The sequence below is a fragment of the Rissa tridactyla genome, chromosome 1 (assembly GCF_028500815.1).
Source record: "Rissa tridactyla isolate bRisTri1 chromosome 1, bRisTri1.patW.cur.20221130, whole genome shotgun sequence".
Classification (NCBI taxonomy): Eukaryota; Metazoa; Chordata; class Aves; order Charadriiformes; family Laridae; genus Rissa; species Rissa tridactyla.
This window is the reverse complement of record NC_071466.1, coordinates 84,205,493-84,230,591: the sequence shown is the minus strand read 5'-3', so window position 1 is coordinate 84,230,591 and position 25,099 is coordinate 84,205,493. Positions and strand designations below refer to the sequence as shown.

Below are 25,099 nucleotides of genomic sequence, written 5' to 3'. Positions count from 1 at the left end.
TAACCCCCACCAATTTCCTTCAAGACTGTGGTGCTGAGAAAGCATTGTAATGGAGAAGATGATGCTGGACATGAGCCTTAGCTGGGTAACAGTAGGTGGAAGGCTTCTGGATACTGTCTTCAGTAATGACTGCCATTAAGATGCAGCTCCTTTAACTTTTTCAAAAAGTTGAGAAAATTGCTTTTTATGGATACAAAGGCTGGAGACCTCTCCTGGTTAGATTCTTGGGGCTGAACATGCCAATTCCAGTCCAGTATGAAAATTTGAATGTCCTCAAAATTTCTAAAATCCTCCTGAGAAATCTCTTCGGTACTCTCAAAATGTCACGATTTTAGGATGCATTGTTTCTCTAGTTCTCCCAAGCCTCACTTAAACTCCAAGCTTGCTGATGCTACTTTTCACGTACTAAAATAAGGTATGAATCCTGTATTACAGACCAAGCGTGGTCTGTATTAAAGTGAACCAAGGTGAACTTAGATTGCACTCTGGTCATTCACTTGAGAGCAAGCAAACACCTTCACATGAATAAAACATGTAGGCAGCATTGGCATTAGGTATTGCAAGCTTTCAAAGCCTCTCCAGTAAGTTACGAATTAGCTTGAAGGAAAAGCTTTAGTGATGAAAAATATTATTAATTCCTCTACACTGACAATTCAAAAATTATTTACATTAACAGCTGGATCACATGCAGCAAGAAACCTGAAACATAACGCAATTCTCTAGTATAACTATTCCTACACAACATTGTCACGCAAAATCACACAAATTAAAAATAACCCAAACCACTTTCATAATTAACAAAAAAAAAAAGATTAAATATGGATTTATGCTGAAGGAGATAACTGTTTACTTGTAGAAATGACAAATAGATGCTGGCAACTAATCCAGTTGTTTTACTGCAGTGAGATGAAGGAATGTGTCTGGATAAGCAATATAGGTGTGCGTCTTCTGCATCATTGTAAAATGACATGAAGCTGTTTCCTGGATATGCTTTCATTTAATGCATACGCATACGGATGCATGTAAAATATCTCATACTGAAGAGTTAGCATGAGCTGTTTTGTCATCTGAAATGAGGACAAAACATAATGACTAGAGAGAATACAGACATTTGGGATTAACGTTAAGTCAATTTGTTTGCTCTGCAGAAAAAGCCCCCCGCAAAATAGGAAGTGAAAGTGAGATAAGGGAGGAGATCAATAAAAAGCGTTCAGAAAAATAAGAAGCAAAATCATTATGTCCACTTGATGGGTGGGTGGGCATGTAGTGATTAGCAGGCAGAGGAATGTGAGGATTCACTAAGAACTAACCATCTCAACGATACTCTTCCCCAAGAACAGAAATATATCGAATTCAAATTCTGGTCATGCTCCAGTATGCATCGTGTCATTCTGCCAATGTGCATTTTCCATTCAGTTATACTACAAGAAATTTTAAAATTCTGTCCATGAAAAATAACTGCATCGTATAAATAAGGCACAACAGCTATTGTGCTCAGCTGTAGGCTTGATGACATACTGAGAGAGAACAAGACACAAGGAGAGAGGGAGAGAAGGAGAGAGAATTTATCAGAAATTCATTATGAGAAATTTATGAACAGGAGTTAGCATAATTTTAGACTTTATTTCTCCCTGCACATTATGCAGTATAAAACAAATCACAACAAATCACAGTTAAGGACACATAGAGGAGGACTTGGAAATGAGAGGGAAATAAAATAATAAATTTACAAGGCAATGAGGTATTAAGAGCTCTTTGCATGGTATCCTGATTAGTTCGTCTTTCATTTAGATGGCCTTTGGGTCTGCAGAATTTCCCTCGTCCTTCAATCCCTGCCTCTGCTCATCCTTCTCAAGCTTATGCTCAGTGAAATGACAACGCTACCTGCAGCCAAAGAGGACTAGCTAGGAGGATTGCCGAAGAGGCTTAGGCTCTGTTGTGCCAAGTTTGCCTTTTAAATCCTGAGGAGTCCTCTTCTCAGAATCAGAAAAGACTGTGTAGATAGGTATGAGAAACCAGTTGAGCCTGGTGGCCAAATTGTGAGCTTTATTTTTCCCTGTGAAAGACTATTAGAGAGCACTTGGGAGTCTGCAGGACAGTCTAGGCTGAAGAGTTCGACAGGTGGAGGCATTCACATTACCCCTTTTTAGCCCCCCAGTGCAGAATCCTACAAGAGGAAGATACCTCCCCTGGGACTCCTTGGGGATAGCCTGGCTCCTCCGGGGGGGGAGCTGATCAGGGCAGGATTTGGGTTTGGGCACCCTGACCTGCTCTCTCTTAGTTTTGGCACGCAGGCCAGCTGCCCACAGGGAGGGCAAGTGGAGCATCTGCCCTTTTCCCTTGCTACTCCTCCGCTCATGGTATCGTCCCGACTAGTTCCAAGTGCCTTGCCATGAGAAATTAGAAAAGGAGAGCTTTTCTTTTGCTTTTTGAAAAGAACTGGCTTATCCAAGAGAAACGACTGCTTTCTCAATATACATTAGTAAGTCACTCATTGCATGCAAAATTACTAATATAAGAAAATACTTGAGAACAGTGCCAGACTCGGACTGTTGGTTAATTCTTTTTTTTCCTGAGAATAGAATACTACTTTGAGAAAATACTTTTCTTTTGTGCTCTTAAGTTCCTTTTTCTTTAGAACTAGTTATATATTTAGCTTGCCCTAAAAGTTCTCTTTCTTGAGGGCTTTTTTTTACCTTTCAATACATAAACCACTTTCTTTCTTTCTGTGAGATTTATTAACTGATTTTTGTATGCTGTTTACAAAAATAAACGAAACTGGGGTTGTTTGAAGAATCCTTGTTGTGGTCCATGACATAAAAAATTACTCTTTTTTTTTTCAGATGAAGTTTTTTAGATATACATATATATATACAAATAAACACACACACACACACACACTTGTGTGTATATATATATATACATATATAGATATAACTGCTCTGGGATTAGTGTCTTTGATCAAAGGCCAGAGCCTCAGAAGGTCTTGGCTGCTGCAAAGCTGAGCTCCACCACAACTACTCTTTGCAGAGGTGGTTGCTCCTCTTTCTCTGTCACCTGCAGAGCTGCCCCCGTGCCAGCAGGTGCTCTGGGACCAGGGTTAGAGCAAAAAAGGGTGCATGTCACCCCTGGGAGCCCATGCATCCGCACACTTACAGCCGCATCAACCTCAAGGAAATTCAAAACCAAAAAAAGTTTGTAGTCCAGAGGATTAAATATTCTGCCAGGCACTTTCTATATAACTGGATCTGGCTTCAAAGCAGGGTTTCATTCACAGCCAGCCATGGGAAGCTGAAGTAGAGCTTGGGAAGGAGCAGTCTAAGAGGGAATCTGTTGTCTTTGATTTAATCCTTAAATATATGTGGCAATTGTGATTGAGAAGTATCTTAGAGACATCTTTCCTGGTCCTTATGAATGTGTTTAGGAAGCATTGCCCACGGTTGTAACGTTGTTCCTTTTCTTAATTGGAACAAGTGGGAAAATAGGACTTGTAAGGTGGAGGATAAGTATTACACAACTAAATTAATGCCATAATTTATTCTTTATTTGTGTCACTTACTCTGGGACTTGTTTCACAATGTTTACAAAACGTAGGGTTATCCTTAAAAGTGCAGCATGTCCCTCTCCCAGCCACTGCTGAGCTGACATGCCCACCTACAGCCCACGCAGCTCCCTCACCCTTCCCTCTCCCTTTCCAGACCCAACTAAGGTGCACATCAAAACCAAAACCCAGGATGGTCATCCACATGAGGGGCTTCATCTTTTGTCATGCCAGAGGCTGGAATGAGCCTCACGTAGAATTACAGGAGATATCCAAGGTGAAATAACAGAAAATGTGGTTCCAGTGATATCACAAGGCTGGAAACTAAAGCTGCTAGCTGCTACTTCCTCTTCAGCACACTGGTGTCTAAGTTTCCTGGAGTTAAGTATAGGCTATGCATCACTTCTCCTTCCTCTTCTTGCAGGAGCCCAAATTGCTTGTTGGTTTTCAAAGCTCCAGGATTTTGATGAGCTGATGCCACTGCTGCATGAGGTGAGTTTTAGGACATGATAGCTTCTGTGACGGTGATGCTGTGGAACACCTGAGAAGAACATGTGAGGTGAGAAACCACGGGGAATTATGGAAGGGTTTTAAGATTTGTTTTTCAAAGGGATCAAGGGTCAATACATTTATTTTTCGGAAGTTCTTACTTTTGTATCATGAATGGGAGTTCAGGATAGAGAAACCAGAGCACAGGTTAGTGACTGAGTTTCTCTTAGGTTAATACTAGGACTAAAAATAAGATAAGCCATAGTCCAAGGTATTTAGGTAATTAGGTAAAGAGATTTTATTATGAACAGAATGCAGCATTCAGCTGAAATGTTCAAAAGCATAATCATGTATGAATATAATTCTTCCATATAGACTTGTGGATCTCAAATATTCTGGGTAACTGATGAGGAAGAATCTCTGCAAACAAGAAAACAAGAATATAAGGTAAAAACCCTCTTGTTTTATATTTTGGGAGTTTTTCCTTCGTTCTTGTATACTGAGAGTAATTTGTCACTGAGGGATGTCAGTTAAAAATCAGATTTCAATTGAGTTCTTCACTTAGCAAAGAAAAACTTAAAAAAAAATAGGGCAGCAAAAGAAGACATATTCACAAAGTTGTCATTGACAGTTTTTCTCTTTAATTGAAAGTACTACATCTGTAGGAAAATACAAGATTGGGCATGTGTGTTTTTAAGCAACACATGCTTCCAGAACCTCTCATTCTTGTGGAATTTTAATAAAATATATATAAAATATACGATACCAGAGTTGCAGATATTACTATGCAGAGTATGACATAGATAAACCCAACAGATAAGCAGTGAGACTGGAACTTAGCTTGTAAAATGAAAGAAAATATCCAGAAAAAGATTTAGAAACCCAAAGTGGAAACCTTCCATGTTACAAGCATGCCAGATTTTCCATAACTATATAAATCTGTTGTCAGTCCTTCAATAATGCCCTTGCTAGAAAAAGACTGAAACTTTCCCTCCTCAAATGTTTCTGAATTTGTACCAGCAAAGATGGTTTTGATTTTGTGTGTGTTTCTTTTTAAATAAAGCTCAGTTACCTAGGTCTTCTTTTGCTGAGAATTTTTCCATTAGCAATATGTTTCAGTAACAATAAAGGAAGGAAAGTAAAGTGCAGAGAGATCACAGAATCAAAAAATACCAGGTTGGAAGGGACCTCAAGGATCATCTGGTCCAACCTTTCCTGGCAAAAGCACAGTCTAGACAAGATGGCCCAGCACCCTGTCCAACTGAATTTTAAAAGTTTCCAGTGTCGGGGAATCCACCACTTCCCTGGGGAGATTATTCCAATGGCTGATTGTTCTCATTGGGAAAAAATTTCCTCTTGTGCCCAACTGGAATCTTCCTAGGAGTAACTTGTACCCATTACTCCTCATCTTTTCCATGTGACTCCTTGTAAAAAGAGAGTCTCCATCTTCTTTGTAGCCACCCTTTAAATACTGGAACATGGTGATAAGGTCTCCCATAAGCCTCCTTTTCTCAAGGCTGAACAAGCCCAGTTCTCTCAGCCTTTCCTCATATGGCAGGCTTCCCAGTCCTTTGATCATCTTCATGGCCCTTCTCCAGACCCTCTCCAGCCTGTCCACATCTTTTTTGCACAGCAGGGACCAAAACTGAACACAGCATTCCAGGTATGGCCTGACAAACGCCGAGTAGAGTAGGTGATGCCCTTGATGCAACCCAGCATCCTGTTGGCTTTCTCTGCCGCAGCAGCACACTGTTCACTCATATTGAGCTTGTTGGGGAAACCCCCAGGTCCCTTTCCACCTAGCTGCTCCCCAGCCAGGTAGATCCCAGCCTGTGCTGCACTCTTGGACTATGTTTTCCCAGGGGCAAGACCTTACACTTGTTCTTGTTGGACTCCATAAGGTTCTTGTTAGTGTATTCTTCCAGCCTATCCAGGTCTTCCTGCAGGGTGACTAGCCCTTCCAAAATGTCTGCTTCCCCACTCAGTTTGGTATCACTAGCAAAATTCATCACGGTACACTTGATCCCATCATCCAGATCACTTATGAAGATATTAAACAGCGTTGGGCCCAGAATCGATCCCTGGGGGACCCCACTTGTGACAGGTTGCCAGTTTGAAAAGGAGCTATTTACCACCACCCTCCATGTGTGGCCTGCCAACCAGTTCCACACCTACCACACAGACCACTTGTCTAGACTGTACCGCATCAGTTTCTCTAGGACAAGTGGGGAACTGTGTTGAAAGCCTTGGAGAATCCAGGTAGACAATGTCCACCACTCACACCAAATCAATGCAGCAGGTTATTTTGTTGTAGAGGGTGATCAGGTTTGTCATGCATGATTTGCCCTTGATGAATCCATGCTGATTTTTCTCAGTCATGTGCTTCATTTGACTTGTGATAGCCCCCAAGAGGATTTGTTCCATAACTTTCCCAGGGACTGAAGTAAGACTGATGGGCCTACAATTTACTGGATCCTTCTCTAAGACCTTCTTGTAGATAGGAGTGACATTAGCCTTCTTCCAGTTTTCTGGGACGTCCCCCAGTCTCCGCGACTTCTCAAAGATTATGGAAAGAGGCATCGCAATGACATCAGACAGCTCTCTTAACACCCTCGGGTGGATAATGTCAGGGCCCATTGATTTGCAGGGGTCAAGCTCCTGCAATACCAACTCTTCCTTCACCAATGGTGGGTCCGTGTTTGCATCAACCTGAATTTTTGTTCCCAAGGCCTGGGGCCCATCAGTGCTGAAAAAGACAGAGGTGAGGAATATTTTCCTTCTGTTTCTGCTTGTTGTTTACATACCTGAAGAACCCTTTCTTGTATTTTTTGATGTCTCTGTCCAGATTCAATTCAACCTGAGCTTTTGCTTTTCTAACTGCATCTCTGCACACCCTGGTAATACCCTTGTAGTTCTCAATGGGTATTCATCCTCTGTCTCTGGTATGCTTCTTCTTTGGTTTTGAGTAGACTCAGAAGCTCACAGTTAAGCCAAGGGGGTCTCTTGCTCTCTTGCTCTGCCTATTTCCCATACCTTTAAAGGGGAGGAACAGTTTTTGTGCTTCCAGGAGAGTGTTCTTGAAAAACTCCCAGCAATGACTAGCTCCATGGAAGCTTCCCATGGGATCCCTCCCAACTGAGCTCTGAGTGAGCTGAAGTTTACTCTTCTAAAATCTAAAACCTTTTACTTAGTACTAACCTTCAGCGTGCTTAGCAGGATCTCAAACTCCACAATATTGTGATCACTTCAGCCAAGGCTATCACTAACCAAGATACTACAAAGCAAGTTTTTTTGGTTTGTGAGTAGCAAGTCCAGCAGTGCCTCATTCCTGGGTGGCACATCTGACATATGTATAAGGAAGCTGTCCTCTACACATTCCAGGAACTTGATGGATGACGTGAGCTGCTGTATTGTTCTTCCAACAAATGTTTGGGTAATTAAAGTCATCCATAAGAACCAGGTTCTGTTTACCCGAAGCTTGCTTAAATGACCCAAATATTGCATTGTTGGCCTTATCGTCTTGGTTTGGAGGTCAGTAGCAGATTCTTACTGTAAGATCCCACTTGGAGACAACCCCTCTGATCTTGTCCCAGAGGCATTCGATAGGGCTTCCATAATCACCGTAGTTGACTTCTATACATTCAAGGTTATCCTTAACGTAGGATGTGACTACTGCTCCTCTTCTTCCCTGCCTGTTTTATGAAACAGCCTATAGCCATCCATCCCAATCCTCCAGTCACGTGAGTTGTCCCACCATGTTTCAGTTATTGCTATGATAGCGTAACTTTCTGACTGGGCATGGAGCTCCACTTTCTCCTGTTTGCTGTTTGTTCCCCAGGCAGCATGCACTGGTATACATACACCCTTGAGGTGGTTGGTCTTCTGTTTCTCATCTTGGGAGGCGGCTAAGGAATATTTGTCACTGCTTTTATTGGCCTGGCTTAACCCTCAGTTGGTTGCAGTGGTGTGAGCATTGCCACTTTGGACCCCACCCCCCAAGTCCTTCAGTTTAGTCCATCTCACCAAGTTGTCCAGCTTGCTGTCAAAGATTCCCTTGCCTCTTCTAGACAGGTGGATCCTATCCCTCCTGAACAAGCTATAGTCATCAAAGAATGTCCCATTGTCATAAAAACCAAAACCCTCACGACAGCACCAGCCACAAAGCCAGAAGTTGATTTGCATTATACGTTTATTTCTGGCTGCACCTTTTCCTCTAACTGGTAAAACGGAATAACGGATAACTTGGGCACCGATACTTTTTGCTTCCACCCCCAGGGCTCTGTAGTCTTCCTTGATTGTGCCCAGGTTCCAGCTTGCAGTGTCATTTGTGCCCACATGAAAGGGTAGCAATGTGCATTTGACAAGTTGTGGCCCCCTCTTGGCAACATCTTGGACCTTAGCTCCCAGAAGGCAGCATACCTCCCATGTCTCCCTGTCAGGCCGGCAGATGGGCACCTCAGTGTCCCTTAAGAGACAGTCACTCACTACAAGCACTCGTCGTTTCTTTATGCAGTATCCACTGTGTGCTTCTGGTTCAGTTTCTCCTTGTAGACCTTGCTCTTGGCTGTCAACAGCTGTTAAAGCTTCATATCTGCTTTTCCTTGTAATGTTGGAGGTTGGGAATTGAAGCAGAGTCCTGCTTTTGTGGGTCACCAGGGTCCAAGGTGCCTCATTATCTGTGGTATCTGGCACAGGAGCATGGTTCTGTAACCACTTATCTATCTCCATCTCAGCCCCTCTAATACTGTGCAGCCTTTTAACTGTTCCCTGCAATTCGGCCACCTGATACAACAGATCATCAACCTGTGCACATCTATTGCAGGTACTTACCCTTTCTCCAGATAAATCACAGAATCACTGAATTGAAGGGGTTGGAAGGGACGTTTGGAGATCATCTAGTCCAACCTCCCTGCCAAAGCAGGTTCACCTAGAGCAGGCTGGACAGGAATGTATCCAGGCAGGTTTTCAATGTCTCCAGAGAAGGATACTCCACAACTGCTCTGGGCAGCCTGTTCCAATGCTCTGTTATCCTCAAAGTAAAGAAATTTTTCCTCACGTTGAGATAGAATTTCTTGCGTTCTAGCTTGTGTCCGTTGCCCCTTGTCCTGTCACCAGGCACCACTGAAAAGAGTCTGGCCCCATCCTCTTGACACCTGCCCTTTAGATATTTATAAGCATTGATAAGATCCCCTCTCAGTCTTCTTTTTTTCAGGCTAAACAGACCCAGGTCTCTCAGCCTTTCCTCATACAAGAGGTGCTCCATTCCTTTGATCATCTTTGCAGCCCTCAGCTGGACTCTCTCCAGCAGTTCCCTGTCGTTCTTGAACTGGGGAGCCCAGAACTGGACACAGTACTCCAGATGCGGCCTCACCATGGCAGAGTAGAGGGGGAGGATGACCTCCCTCGACCTGCTGGCCACACTCTTTTGAATGCACCCCAGAAGGGTCTGATCCCAGAAGGGTCTGGGCACTCATTACAACCTTCCATCTGTACTGGAGTCTCCTTCCTTACCTGTTCCACCTGGGTGGAAGCATCAGACATCTCACAGGCTTTCTCTGTAGAAACATTGGTTTTAACTCTGAGGTGAGTGCCCACCATCCTGGCAGAGACCTCAAGCACTTCCCTGGGATGTGGGCCTATGAGCAGGGTGCAGGGCCCTTCTCATGCACCCTTCTGTGCAAACTCCTGTGCCCTCTCAATCCCTGTTGGCAGCGCTCCTGCTCGCTTGCACTCCCTAGGGCCGTTTCAGTCTCCCATGGTTCCTCCTGGCAAGGTCCAAGCCATATCAGCCTCTCGCAAGAGCTGCCAGCTCCTGTCAGGTATCTCTGCTCTTCCTTGGATTTCCATGGCTCCAGGAATCCCCTTGCATGCCTTGATCTAGTGCCACCAGACTTACTGTTGCCGCAGATGCATGCCTCGTTGAGATAAGGCCATGGATTTAGGTCAGTGGCTCTTCTGATACCGCTTATTTGGCTCAGGACTGTATATCTTGAACAAAGATACTGTCCCACCAAACCAAAAAACCCACGCCAGTTTTACAGAACTTAGCACTGTCTCATACTTTGCATACCCAAATTAAGACTTTCTCACCTGGTACACATTTCGTCCTCAATTTTCGCTATTTTTCTAATTTAATAATCCCATGTATAAATAACCTCTAAGTGCTCATTAAGCAAGGAATGCACGCAGGTTGCGTTTATAAGTTGGATATCCAGATTCCCTTTTCAGTTTAATCAGCAGCAGATGGACATAGTGGAAATTATTTGACTTCTCTGTGCTTTATTTTTCCCACTTATATTCCTGGAGATAATGGTGGATTAATGTGTATGTCTTCTGCATTTAGACACACAATTTATCTTCCCAAATTAGGAGGCTAACTTTAATATATATATAGTGAAGCTGAGCTCCTCCAGAAGCAACTGAGAAGAATTATAACCTAAATGCCCTGAATATCTTGTTCAGAGTAAATGGAGAAATTTGGCTTGTGCCTGATTTTTTTCAGATGAACAGCCTGTTACAGAGCTTCTTTCTGCAGGCAGATACTTTCAGAATAAGATTGAGAAAATGAAAAGGCAGGGGATATTCAGAAGACAAAAAATATGTTCACTCTTTTGGAGGGCCTCTTGCCCCAAAATAAGTTCTACCACAGATGAAGGGCTGCTGATCTTCACAGTTTTTTTTTAAAGATGATGTTATGAAGTTCCTTTACAGGATATCATGTTTGCTACATAGCGCCCCCTCCTATAGAACAAGGGCCTCAGCAAGCTAATGCTATGTTGAAGTTAGACCAGCTTTAACCTCCCGAGGTCCCTTCTAACTTAAATTATTCTCACAGAGAGACACCTGCAAGCTCTTCATATGTCATTTCTTAAAAACAGGGAGATCAGAGACAAAAGAGGATTTTGTATTCATATAGACCTATGCTATAAGGATGCTTCTTGCCAGTATTCATTGATTAATCTTCTTGTGCGACACTAATCATAATAATAAACATAATAATAAACAGCACATTTTCTGATGATTCCCCAAGAACTATAAAAATTTGAAAATTTGCCAATATTCCACTTCCTTTCTCTTCTTTCTCCTTTTTCTACTCCATGTGTGGTCTTTCCAGGTCACATAGACTAAATGCCAAGTCCAGCCCTTGTCTAGTACAATTTCTGTAAGAAAACAGCAACTGATGAAGAACAGCTTTGGTTATCACAGTTGCTGTTCACCTGTACTTCAGATATTTTGATGTCCACGTGACATGGCTATTCAAGATCAACTTCCCAGTCTTGTGCTGCAACACACATAGGCCCCTCACCATGCCATAAGTTTGGACTTTTGTATACATACGCATTGCTACTCATGCCGTATTCACCCTTTGGATGCTTCTCAATGGAAGAGGAGAAAATACTTCTCCCCTCATCCTCAGAAAGGCCAGGTGAAGTTTACCGTGTTAACTCCTTCCAACCCACAGCCTGCAAACCCTTCGGAATTTGTTTCTCACATACCTTCCTATTTTAGCCCATACACATTCTTCAAGTCTCCTCAGATTTATGAGCTTTTTGACAATGCAACAGCGGGAGAGCTCCCCACTGCCCACACCCAAGTCCCTGAGGGCAGACCCACCCCCTTTCCCCAGCGGTTATGGCTGTTGCCCACGCAGACGGAAGCGGAAAGCTCAGCAGCTGTAAGCCTGAGATGAAAAGATAATCATTCTTACATTTTCCCCAGTCCTAAAATCAAAGCACGGGCTTTGCTTTGGGTAGTTTCTGAGAGGAAAGTGCTACCAAATGCCTTTCTTGCTTTTCATAAATACACCAAATACAGAAACTAGCATGTTCCATTAAAATCATCTTTACTCCAACAGTGATCTGAACAGCAGCAACTCGTCACAGCCAAACTCCTCCTGGCAGTCTGTGTACTAGAGTAAGCTGAGCAAGTGCCTCACCCACACTTGACTCAACCACAGGAGATGCTGGAGGCCTCCAGCAAACTGAAAGCTGGAAGTGGTGATTCTGTTCTAAACCAGGGACTTCCAGTGGGTAGTGCATCTTCTCTTGCTGTGCAGCAATCAGTGCCAAGCAAGGTGCATGTCAGCTAGACATCTGTGCCGGCAACGGTTTCTGTTCAATCTTGTCATAGCAAAACAAGTGAACTATCAGCTTGAGGACTGTTTGTGCATTTCGATTGGGGGAACAATAACACAATTACATTTATCCTCTGCATTTTGACAGTTTCTCCAAACGAAGGTTAGGATCTTTTGCTCGCCGGGCATCATAACAATATTCACGGGGAACAGTAGAGCTAAACAGTTTCTTGGAGTAGCCTGTTGTAAGCCAGAGTATTGTTGGTAGCTATTGCATTTTTCAGGCACTGCCAGAAGTAGGGCTGAGCTCGAGGGTTAGTGGGCCATTCCAGGACAGAACTTCCGCACAGCCTCTTCCTCAGCCGGACGTACCGGGACTTCTGCAAAACCTTCTCAAGGAATATCAAGATGATGACATCCATTTTTTCATCTAGAAGCCGCTGGTGGGCCATGTAGAAGGTTGTCTTGAAGCGGCCGCTTTTAATATACTTGTTGGTCAGCACAAAGATGGTCTTTTTGCTCAGCTGAATGCTCTGGGAAAGGTTGTCAAAGACGGGCTGTCCTGGGAGCCAGTCCCTTTCTTCCAGGCATAAATTGAACTGTCTGGCTTTTTGATCTTCCAGCCTTTCAACCAGTTCTGTCAGCACCCACTCATTCACAGCCGGATCTCTATTGTCATAGGCGATAAAAGCGTCGTAGCAAGCCTCTGGTAAAGATAAGCGCCGATAGCCCTTCAACTTGGCGGTGCAGTAATGGTAACTATACCACACATCCCAGAAATAGAGATGGCTCGTCACTGTGAACACCATAAAGACGAGGACAGTTGAAGCTGACAGAGCGTACAGGATCAAATACGAGGTGTCCAGCTCACAGGTGTACAGATCCAAGAAAACCACGCTCCTTCCTTTATGTGCCCCTGGGCCCGCACAGGTCACGTCTGTGGCCAGAAGAGGAATAGTCACTTGAGTCTGATTGATCCACCAAACAAACCACACGGCATCACAATTGCACTTGAAAGGATTGCCATGCAAAAGCAGCATCCTCAGGTTGTTAATGACATTTTCAGGGAAGCTAGATTTCTTAATTATTTGGATCTTGTTTGCGCTGAGGTCCAAGTATTTCAGTTTAAAAGCACCTCTGAGAAAGTGTTTAGTTAGTCGTTGAATGCGATTGTTTCGGAGCATCAGTTCTTGGAGCGTTGAAGAGCAATTGGACAGTTCTTGGGGGACAGTAGCCAGAAGGTTATTGCTGAGGTCCAGAGTTACCAGGTTCTTCAGATAGTGGAGGTTTCCCCAGTTGAAACTCTTCATCCGGTTATTGGTTAAGTTGAGGATCCTGAGTTCTGGAGGCATAGCTTGAAAAGCACCCGGAGGGAAAAAACTGAGTGAGTTGAAGGAAATATCCAGTTTTTCCAGGCTGGTCAGATTCTTGAAGAATGACAAGTATCTAGCATTCCCATCCATCCATAAAACATCCAAACGATTTCCTCTGAATTCTAAAATTTGAAGAGACTGGCTTTCCATCCCTGTGTTAATAGAGGTAGAAATCTCATTCTCGTTCATCATCAGCTTCTTCAGATGGGACAAGTTTTTCATAAAACTAAGCATGTGAGTGACACCTTCTGCCAAGAAATAATAGTTGTTATTGCTCAGGTCTAGGATTTCTAAAAGTTGTAGCTCTTTGAAAGCAGTTGAGTATAGCAAGTCAATCCTGTTGTTGGAAAAATCCAGATATTTCAATCCAGACAAGTAGGAGAATTCACTTCCATTTAAGGTCTGACTTATTGCATTACCTGACAAGTTGAGGCATCGGAGGAAACCGAGTCCCCGGAAGTCTGAGGGATTAATGAAAAATATGTTGTTTCTGCTTAAATCCAGAGTTTCTCCATATTTCCGGCACTCTTCCTTAACGGAAGATTGGTAGGAAGCAGCCTCTTTGTCTTTGGATCTGCAACTTCGCCCGTACACATCATACCTGAAATAATGCATGTCTTGTAATACTTGCCTGTTGTATTGCTCTCCTGAAATCCGAGGATTAGAGCAAAACCCATGAAAGTTGTTTTCACCTGAAGAAGGAGAAATTTTATTCACTGAGAGGTCTACGAATTTAAGGGCTGGGAATTTCTTGAACACTTTCAAGTCAGCAATTTTAATAAAATTAGTCCCAAGATCCAACACGGTAAGATTTCTAAGACTGAGCAATGGAGCTAGATTTCTTTCTCTTAGTTCATTAAAGACATAACCCCTGAGCCTCAGGGTTTGCAGGTTAGAGAGGGAGGAAAATGTCTTAGACAGGTTCAAGAATGGAGAATACATCTTCAGTTCAAAATTAAAGGACAGATCAAGCTCAACAAGGCTGGGGATAAACTGCAAAAACTGAGCATCTCCTATCTCTTTTAAGAGTAAATTTTGGGACAGGTCAAGCTCTTTGAGATTCTTGATGGTTTTAAACCAGCTGCTTGGTATGCTCTGGAGAGAGTTGCTGTGAAGTCTCAAAATTCTTAAACTTTTCAAGGAAAAGAAAGCCCTTGAATGAATCTCAATTGTGCCCTTGGGGCAGGGAGTACAAGGATATGGAGCGTTATAGCAACGTGGGCAATTACCACTGAGATCAAGAATTTCCAGGTTGTGAAGGGCACTTAAATCCTGTTCTTGAACTACTTGAATCATGTTATTGTAAATGTACAGTTCCTTTAAAGTAGGTGACAAATTGGGTGGAATATGAGTTAAGTTGTTAGACTTTAGGGATAGTATTGTTAATTTTTTCAGCTCCAGAAAGGCTGTTTTTTCAATTTCAAATGAAACATTGCATGGGTTACGGTAGTAACAGTTCTGTCCCAGATACAATACTTCTATGTTACCTAGCTCCGACAAGTTGGCTCTTTGGATAGAAAAGATGCTGTTTGCTTCCAGGCTCAGCAGACTTAAAGCAGGAGGAAGGCTGTGGGGTATTTCCAACAGCTGGTTTGCATCCAAATACAATGACTTCAATCTTGTCAGGGCAGCAAAACTGCCATTCTCGATCTTCAGTCTCTTGGTGCATATATTATCTTTGGGTCCCAGTTTGACAGGCACACAGTTGCATCTGAAGTCAATCTCCACGAGGTTGTGAAGATGAGCAAAAGATGTTGGGTAGATATGAGGGATATCGTTAATACTCAGGGTAAGGTTGGTAGCATTTGCAGGAATCCCTCTGGGGATTTCGGTGAGACGGCGATCGGTGCAGTCCACTGTCACAGTACTTTCAAAGGCTTTAACATCACAGGGTAAACTTTTGGGAAACCAAGCTCCTGACAGCAGCATCGGAAATAGGAAGAGCAAGAGAAATGGTGATGCATTTGACATCTTTTCATGAGGTACCTAAAAATAAGTATGTAGGGAGGTATTAATTTAGAATCATCATAGAATCATAGAATGGTTCAGTTGGAAGGGACATTAAAGATCATCTGGTTTCAACCCCCCTGCCATGGGCAGGGACACCTCCCACCAGACCAGGCTGCTCAAAGCCCCATCCAGCCTGGCCTTGAACACTTCCAGGGATGGGGCATCCACAACTTCTCAGGGAAACCTGTTCCAGATTCTCACCACCCTTAGTGTAAAGAACTTCTTCCTAATACCTAATCTAAATCTCCCTGATAAAGAGCCCTTCACCGTCTTTCCTGTAGTACCTTTAGGTACTGGAAGGCCACTGTAAGTTCTCCCTGGAGCGTTCTCTTCTCCAGGCAGAACAACCCTAACTCTCTTAGCCAGTCCTCATAGGAGAGGTGCTCCAGTACCCTGATCATCTTTGTGGCCCTTCTCTGGACCTGCTCCAACAGGTCCATGTGCTTCTTATGCCAGCAGCTCCAGAGCTGGATGCAGTACTGCAGGTAAGGTCTCATGAGAGTGGAGCAGAGGGGTAGAATCACCTCCCTTGACCTGCTTGCCATGCTTCTTTTAATGCAATGAGAACATGTCGTAGGACACCAAATCAAGTATGTACTGTGTATGACTAAATATGCAGCTACCCTGGGGTCCTGACTCTCACACTGGATAGAAGTGGATAGGCAGGTAGGATTGTAAGTTTGGGGAAGGCGTATATTGGTATGGTTTATTTTCTTATCACTTATTTTCTTATCACTAAGTATTGTAGTGATAAGAAAAAGATCACATTATTTATAATGAATCATTAAAAAAAATTACTGAAAAAATGACAAGGCAGGTGATTATAGGCTACAACTCTGTGAATATTCTTTTTTTAAGGGGAAACAAGCAGTTTTAAACATCCAGCAGATTGCCGTCGTATAATAGTGTAAATGAGGAAAGTTAATTTTTCGAAGCATATGACAGAGAAAATCTCTAGTCACTTCAAAGTTAGTGTAAATTTTCCAAACCATACTGACAAACAGGTGAGTGCCCAATTCAAATTTCACATTGTCATAAGGATTCTTCCTCTAGTGAGTGTTAGAATGGATGAATGGTTGACCTAAGCCAGTCAATGGCTTTACTTCCGTATGATTTAATACCAGCTTGCATTTTCTCTGTCCAATAAGGACAGAGAGACAAGAGTGCACTGTAAAAAGTGTAAAAATGAAAATCAAAAATGAAAATCAATTTAAGATCAAGCATGTCTCATATAAGATTCATACTCAGTAAAGAGTCGGAGCCAAAATCCTACAGATGTTTAAAGAACCTTCCAAAACACACTTTGTATCTGTCAAGTCTTTGTGGTCTTGCCTACTTTATATATTTATGTGTATCATGGGAAGACCAATAAACTTTTAATATTTTACACCATACTAGTTACTTCCTCAGCAGCAGGCAGTGTCAAAAAAAGCCTGTCCCTCTGTCCAGAGGCAGCAAGCCAGGCAAGCAGGCTGCCAGCCTTGGCTTGCCTTGCACAGGAAGAGAGGCCATGACCATTTTGTGGCCTTGTACAGCTTCTTCACTCTCTGTGTCTAGTGTTAGTCAAGAGATGTAAGTATAATAAACGCCACAATATTCAACATCATCATTTCTCCCTGGGAAACTCAGTGTTGAAGACCTGTAGATGCATGGCACACAGAGTGCTCTTAAATAATCGGAATTAGTTGTGCATGGAACAACATAGACTAAATGCGAATACCCAGTTAGGCAGCTGAAAATCAGATCATCAGGTAAAGTGTTCAAGCTACACAGAAATGTGTTTTCTCTTTAGCTGTGACACAAGAATATATAAAGACTCGCTCAAACAGTATGTGAAACCCCTGTGGAGCGTTGCCTAAGACATTCCTTGGCAGGTGACACAGACTCTGAGATTAATTGAGGCTTCCTGTGGTACACTCTGTTTACTTAGACCACTGTGTCCTTCATATAACTTTGCATTTCTGCGTTACCATAGATAACGATGCTAAATCTGCCTATGTGTCTGTGTATCAGGAGGAGTGGTCTAATGACTTAGCAGGGCAGCAGATGTGAGAGAAGCCAGATCAAGTCTCACACAGCATCACAATTCTGCTATTTGGATTCAACAGCCAAAAGGAGTGACTCTGTGGATTCCTTCAGTCAGCCTTTTAAAACAAAGTTTCAATGTGGAAGGAAAAAATATAGAAGTCCACAGCAGACCTTGAATTTAGTGTAACCTGGTACTGTACTCCACCACAGTTTTCCCTCTACCATGATTTCCTTTCCCCCTGTCAGGAAGTGCTACCGTGCTTTCTTCATCTGGACTAACCAGGCCATGCCTGTGAATTCACATTTCATTATTTTCAACTTTTGTGAAGACATTTGTTGAGAATTGAAATAACCTTCATTTGGTTTAGAGAAATGCACTTTGGAAACTCACCCAGATGGAGCCTACTGGGTAAGACAGTTCACCAGTGTCTTCAGTATGGTCTAGCCAATCAACTTAAGAGGGTGATGAACTTTTCTGAGTTCCTGATATAGAAGAGCATTTGGATGAAAATGTTGAATAAGAATAACCCAAGTTAGTGGGCAGGCAAGTTGGACAAGATAAAATGCATTCATTTCCTCCCACCGTCATGGCTTTTTTTTTTAGAACTCTTTTTCCTCCACTACTATCAGCAGGGATGTGGGAGGGAGAAGGAAGGGCTCTACCATTGATATTAATTACATGGAAAACTGAAGGTCTTTCTTTGAATGAAAAGGGACATTGCCAAAGAAAAATCTGGATGTGCTCTTATAAATATTGTAAATATGTCCCGTCCTTCTTTTTGAAGGGACACACTATATTATGCTTGTAAAAGACTTTATTAGATGAATGAAAAGCCAGAGAGTGCCTATCCAAACTGAGTGGCCCGTGGTGCCCCAGCTCCTGCCTATCTCCGTCTCTTGTTTTACCAGACCAACATACCAGGGGTCTGGGTTGTTAACCAAGGCAGGGGCCCATGGAGCACGGCAGAGAGGTGGCAGGGAAACGGTAGAGACTCTCTGCACTGCGGGACATGTCACTCCATCACATGGATGCCATTTATTTTATCCGTCGATGTGTACCACAGCAGACCATGACGTGCCGACCGTCGCCAGCCACGGTCACGGTACCTGCGGCCACCGAGGGAATAGTGACAACCACCAAGGATCAAACTCCAGCAGCCTGCCTTCCTTTAAAAGAAGGAAGGTAAACCTCTGCTGCTAACCGGGGCTCAAGCCACAGATTTGCTGCTCTTGAGGAAACATTCATCACAACCAAGCTGTAACGATTTGCTAAACCAAAGGAAACCCCTCTGTCCAAGCACTGGAGCAGGACTTGGGCAAGGGCAGACTGCAATCTAAACCACCACAAACTGTCTATGTGAACTCATACTTGGCTGCTGCACTCACACACTTGATTTTAGGAGCTTACCCAAGTTCCTCAATTCATGGCCCTGGGCTGCACTGGCATTCAAGAGAGAGCGGGAGAGAGGAGAGAGAGGCCCCTCTGCAGGCGCTGCTCAGCTCTGAACGTGGAGGGAGCTCTGCCTGACTACACGCCAAACAGAGTCTAACGCCGCAGCTTTAGGTGCCGAAAATCAGGTGCAAGGAATCTGGGCCTTAAAAGTCTTCATGAAGATGTTTGTAGGTGTCTTAAGAAGTCACAAAAGGCTTTTGGAGATGCTTGCGATGTTCAGATTTTGAACTCTCACGTACTGCAGTATTTTTAGGAACCTAAGTGTTGTTGCAGAGCCAGCCGAGCTCCTGCCATCTTTGTGCTTCGTTTCTTTGTATATCCTTCTGTTTCCCGACACCCTTTTAATGCATTTGCTATTTTAACTGTAAACTGTTACATTCTGGTGCTGCGTCTAACTATTTGCATGCATGCTGCTTGGTGTCTGTTATAGTACCAGAACAAATAAAAAAGATCGGTTCAATTAGAAGAAAGAAGCAACGCTGACTTGTGCCACATCTTTGCAATGAGAAGCTGGTTTACACGTACAGCTGGAGTGTGCATGTGCACCATCCTTCTCTCTGTGATCTACGCTGGGCTTTATAAGAAGTTCAGAAAGCAGTAATCTCCTGATATTAACTAGCACATGCACAAACCCATAAGGATTTTGGGTATTCTTCAAATATTCAGCAACGATACAGCCAGAGGTTCCCGAAGGAAGTTTTTCGCTAGGTGTTCCATATGTATTTTTAGAGGTGAAAGGGGGAAAGTTTAGAGAAAAAAGAACATCTCAGAAGTTCTAGCAATTCAAAAAGACATTACGATGCTCGTTCTGTAGCACACTAGTACAATTCACTGCTAGCCAGTTAGTATTAGCACAAAGAAATGCTTTCCTTTCCTGTCATTACGTATTGCAGCTTCTAACCACAACAGTAAGTTTGGACGTTTAGAAAGCAGAAAAGGAGAATATTTTCTTGAAAGTCTTCCACAACAGTTGCAGTCAAAGAGACCTAAGAGCAAATTTAAAACGAAAGTTTAACCTACCATTTTCTGTGTGCTTCCAGGTCTGGCAAATTTGTCGCTGGAGGAGACTGTAAATCAGAGCAGAAGACAACAGCATAAAAGAGGTCCCCAGTGTTTCAGCTCAGGCGCAGAGGAGAGTACAACATGACATAACTCACTCAAGGCAATAGCAGTAATCACTGCTCTATCTTCTTTTGCTTTATCTGAACTCCAAAGGAGGGGAACTGCAAATACTCGGTGAGAAGCAAGAGATTTATCAGCTAGGAGACAACGTGTTACATAAGGGTAACAATTACATAAGGCAACTAAAATTTGCAGAAGCTCAAGTTCCTTCTTCTTTTCCCACTTTTTTATTGTAAGCTGCAGGAACAGAGAAATAAACTTTTAATTGACATTAAAAATATTTTGTATTTCAAAGTTTAATAACTTATTATTATCATTATCATTCTTTGGGGTTAATTTCTGCTGCTAATAGCTTCAAGCAGTTGTATTTTACTAAGAATCACTTGTGTGCTAATAGAAGCAGACATATATTTTAAGCTGAATGGTTTGTGGAAGAAATTACTGTATAAACTAATGGGATTTCAGGGAAGGGAACCAAAACCAAGAAAAAAAGGATGGTGATAAGGGCATAGGGAACAGCATACAATAAAGTAAAAACTCCATGAGAGAGTGTAGGAGGGACCAAGTTAAAGATGACATGGGTAGACTTAAGCTGGTGACAATCAGGCATTTCACGGAACACCGTGTCTGAGAGTTTCTAATTTAGAAGTTTCTATGCTTAGCAGGACAGACTACTTTAATGGTTAGGCTATTTACCAGGTGGCGCTTTTTTTTCATATCTCGTTTCCCTACATATTTTCCTTTACATTTCAAATAGCAGTTCATAATTTCTCTGACTGTGGCAGAGCTGAGGAACTCCTTTTGGAAGACGGGAAGCTGAAGAATGAACAGGGAAAGAATTTGCAGTCCTACTTTAAATTCCCTGGGTTTAGTGGCTGAGTCCTATAGACATAAAGAAAAACAAGAAAGCGTACAGCATCATTACCTTTCTATCAAGGCCTAGGAAAGGGCTCATTAATTCACTATAGGTTCAGGACTATATTTATCATCTTTGGTGCTTGATTACTAAAAGTACTATAATAAAGTATGATTCCTCTGCTATTTACTGGTAACTGGATTTTTCTTTTCACACAGTATGCACTGAGGGGTTTTTTGGCAGTTATTACAAAGGATGCAGACACCTCACTAAAATCCTGCTGCATTCTGCAAGGCCATTCAACACATTTCTGGTAGGAGGAAACCCTTCATTGCAAGCACCCTACGCAGGTGATGCCACTCTGGCTATTTCACAGATCATATGTCACTAGAAGGGAAAGTTAGCTGCCACTCATTTATAGTTATTCACCTGATTGTAAAGCAAATGTGCTTGCTTACTTGTGAAATAGGAGAATGACTTGCCACAAGCTGGATTGTGACAGTTGATTTCTTCAAGCACCTAATCACGTCCCTGGCATATGACACTGGAACATCACTTAAACATGAGATGCTTAATGCCCATGGCATGGTCTAACCCCAGCCGGCAAGTAAGCCCCAAGCAGCCCTTCACTCACTCCCTGCTGATGGGATGGGGGAGAGAATGGGAAGTGAAAAAGTGAGAAAATTCACGAGTTGAGATAAAGATAGTTTAATAGGTAAAGCAAAAGCTGTGTACACAAGCAAATTAAAACAAGGAATTAATTCACTGCTTCCCATGGGCAGGCAGGTGTTCAGCCATCTCCAGGAAAGCCGGGCTGCATCATGCTTGACGGTTACTTGGGAAGACAAATCCCATCACTCTGAACATCCCTCCTCCCTTCTTCTCCCCGCCTTATATGCTGAACATGTTGTGATGTGGCATGGAATGTCCCTTTGGTCAGTTGGGGTCAGCTGTCCCAGCTGTGTCTCCTCCCAGCTTCTTGGGTACCCCCCACCCACTCACTGGTGGGGTGGTGTTAGAAGAAGAAAAGGCCTTGACTCTGTGTAAGCACTGCTCAGCAACTGAGCACCTCTGCATTATCAATACTTTTTTTCAGCACAAATCCAAAACGTAGCCCCTCGCTAGCTACTTTGAAAACAATTAACTTTATCCCAGTCAAAACCAGCACAACCCACTCACTTTGGTTGTAAGTAGGTTTTCTAAAGCACAGTGTCCAGTCACCCAACCCTGTAATTTTCAACAGGTCCTCAGTGTCTTTGGAGATCTTCCTTGCATTCTATACCTACAAACTTCGGAAATTTTAATAGCTGTACTGATGCTTTGCCTTCTCAACTGAGGCTGATTTTATTTTTTTCAAATTACGAACTCTCTCACCCGGCCAAGAGCACTTGAGTTTCAATTCTGTGCAGAGTGAAACTGCAACTTTAGCTGACCACTAATAGAAATGCAGAGCGCTTTTTTGTTTGGTTGGTTTGGGTTTTTTTTAACCTGAGAATGTGGGAAGCAAAATACAGCAATAATTCCCTTCAAAAGGTGGGGGGGTAGATGTTGGGGAGATCAGCAGTCCAGAACTTCAAAGCTATAATTTGATTTTTAGAGGAACAGAGAGTCGCTGATTTACTGATTTTAAAAGTTCATGTTTCCCCCAGATGTTGAGCAAAATCTGTTTTGCCTCCTGTGAAAGACAAAGCAACTGAAAGCAGAAAAGTACTTCCTACTGTGCCACGTGCTAGGGGAGGACCCACTGGTAACAACACACATATTTTGCCACCTCTGTGAGTGAAGAATGTAATTTAGAATAAAGCAGGATTCTTCAGTTGCTTTACTCCTTCGTCTACAGGTTTGGTTTTCAGTTAGACTGAAATCGGGCTGGTGAACATCGCATTTTCTTTTTTTCTCTTCTCAATGAAAATTTACAGCAAATTGCTTTACTTTAGTTATCAAAATCAGGATTCTACCATGTTTATCTTAAAGCTGGGTAGTTTACCTAAAGTCTTAAAGTCTTGCAGTAATGTCTTTATTGTTCTAACCCTCATGCCAATAATTACGATACAGCCTCAAGTGTTCATGGTTAATACAACATTTAGTGTAACATTGCATAATTTACCCAGGAAATTATCAAAGACATGAGTTAAGTTGCTCAATTTTTGAAATACATAAGTTGGCTCTTCACACTGAAGTAGACAAATGTACAAAAAGACCCACAAAGAGAAATGGATAGCAAAATTGAGGAAATGGTAACAAAATTGCTTGCAGAAGCCTTAAGGGATGTAAAACCACAGGATCCGTGGTGATAGGAGTTGCAGAAATGTGTTTGCAGACACTAAAACTAACCAAAACAATAAACAGAAGACAACAGTAGAGAAGAGTGGCCTACACCAAGGGCTGAGGAAGCTCTCAGAGCCCTGGTGAGGGAGGAGACCCTCACAGATCTGCGCTACGAGCTGACCCAAACTGCTCTGACATCCAACCACGGGAGCCCCCAGCGCCACAGAAACAGACTTTCCCATTTCTGAAAGCTGCATCTACCCCAGGCTACCACAGTGCCAAGGCTGACCATTTGGTGTTTGCAACAGATCAAAACTCTTTGCTGAAATCAAAAGTGCCTGTCATTCCTGTTATTGAAAGAGAGTTACCTTCAAGGGAGGCAGCTGGCATCCAGACATACCTGAAATAAGGTGCAGTTAGTTTCCAAGCTCTCCAGGGTTGGCAATGCAACTACAGCTCTCCTGCTTGCCCCTTCCTAGGGGGTCGATAAGAGAGGGTAGCCAGCGAGGGCATTGCTGCCTTCCTCTGGGGGATAATGAGGAGGAGAAGTGCTAAGGCAGTAATGCTGGAAGTGGTGGTGCACGCTACTGCAGGAACTGCCAGCAAGTCATGCAACGGGCAGGTTCAGAGGAGTCTGGGCACTTGTGAATTGGATATCCTCTAGTCCTCTTTCTTAGTGAGGAAATGACTAGCCTGCAGGACCATGCTGATTTGAAAAGTTTCACGTAGGTAATCCTGCCATGGTTTACAAAGTCATTCTCAGGCAAGGGCACTGAGGGAGCACTGGAACAGCCTCTAAAGAACAATGCAGTATCCAGAAACTAATGGGCCGAACCAAATCACCTAGCAGGAGAGCAGCTCCATATGAAATAAAGGCTAAGATGATGGCACGCAAGGAACTTTAATGAGGGTCATATTAAACATGCAAGCGTGTTGATTTATGGGCTTCTAGACATCATGAAACATGATATTATCCTTTATTATAGGACTTGATATTGCCTTTTAAAAAACTGTGAGTGACATTCTTATGGGAGAGGGCTACTGAGCAACAGAGGTCATTCTGATCCCAATCCTCCCTCTGTGTATATTTTTACACATACAAATTATCTATATGTTATAGATATGTATATTATGTAGTCTATATATTGTATATATCTAGATATCGTCACACACTGCGCATATGTCGTTGCACAATGTCCTAAGTTTCTTGACTTGTGTAACCGAGGTCGAAGGCCTCTCACTTGCCATGGTGCAACATTTCACTGGCAGCCCCATGCCCTTCTTCCCAGGCTGCCCTGGAGCCTGTCCTGGAACCACAGGGGCAGGGTTTTCCCTTTGTCCTCCCACTGCTCTTCTTTCAGCCTTGCCCCTGCAAGAGTCGGTGGGACCGAGGGTCTTCTCAGAGCCGAGGAGCAGGGGCATGTGCCCCACTCCCACTTCCCCCCAAACTAATTTAGAGGTGAAGAGCTGATGCATACCACTGTGACTGGTACCTCCTGCTCCCAACCACTGGTAATGTGGTTAACTTAGCTAACACGATTTTATGAGGCAAGCAGCCATTCCCTGTAACCGAACAGGTCGCATATTCATTCCTTTTCCCCTCATTCGCAGGCCCTAAATATTCTGTGAACCAAGTAGATAAACAAAACAGATTTCTTCTTCCCCTCCCTACCACCCTCAAGGTTCCTGGGTGCCAGGCTGACTGCTTCCCTCCTTACTGGCCTTGAAGGTCCCAGGCAATCGGCCCACCAGGTAGTGGTGGTGGCCCCACCACAGAACATGGAGGCATAGCAGCGCACAGAGCACTGTCTGTAAAACCAAGCCGTTACAAGGCCTAACTGGGGAACTTGGACCAGAGCTGCTGCTGGACAAGGAGACCTGTGAC

The 25,099-nt window shown here is 43.1% G+C and overlaps 1 protein-coding gene and 1 long non-coding RNA gene across 3 annotated transcripts; one reads left to right on the top strand and one right to left on the bottom strand.

The window, feature by feature from the left end:
- The first annotated feature begins 3,958 nt into the window (after positions 1-3,958).
- Positions 3,959-20,247, top strand: LOC128903666 (uncharacterized). The gene is made up of 3 exons (XR_008464148.1): positions 3,959-4,033; positions 4,406-4,477; positions 20,009-20,247. It is a non-coding gene; the product is annotated as an uncharacterized LOC128903666 (long non-coding RNA).
- Positions 4,572-20,117, bottom strand: LOC128903648 (toll-like receptor 7). 2 transcript variants are annotated; one of them, XM_054187665.1, is made up of 3 exons: positions 19,989-20,117; positions 14,965-15,463; positions 4,572-14,169 (listed from the first exon to the last, which is right to left on the bottom strand). In XM_054187665.1, the coding sequence occupies exons 1-3, from the start codon at positions 19,989-19,991 to the stop codon at positions 12,323-12,325; spliced, it is 2,349 nt and encodes a 782-aa protein (XP_054043640.1). In that variant the 5' UTR covers positions 19,992-20,117; the 3' UTR covers positions 4,572-12,322. The 2 variants fall into 2 exon arrangements, with proteins under 2 accessions (XP_054043640.1, XP_054043636.1); XM_054187661.1 differs by having other exon boundaries at positions 4,574-15,463.
- Positions 20,248-25,099: the final 4,852 nt, after the last annotated feature.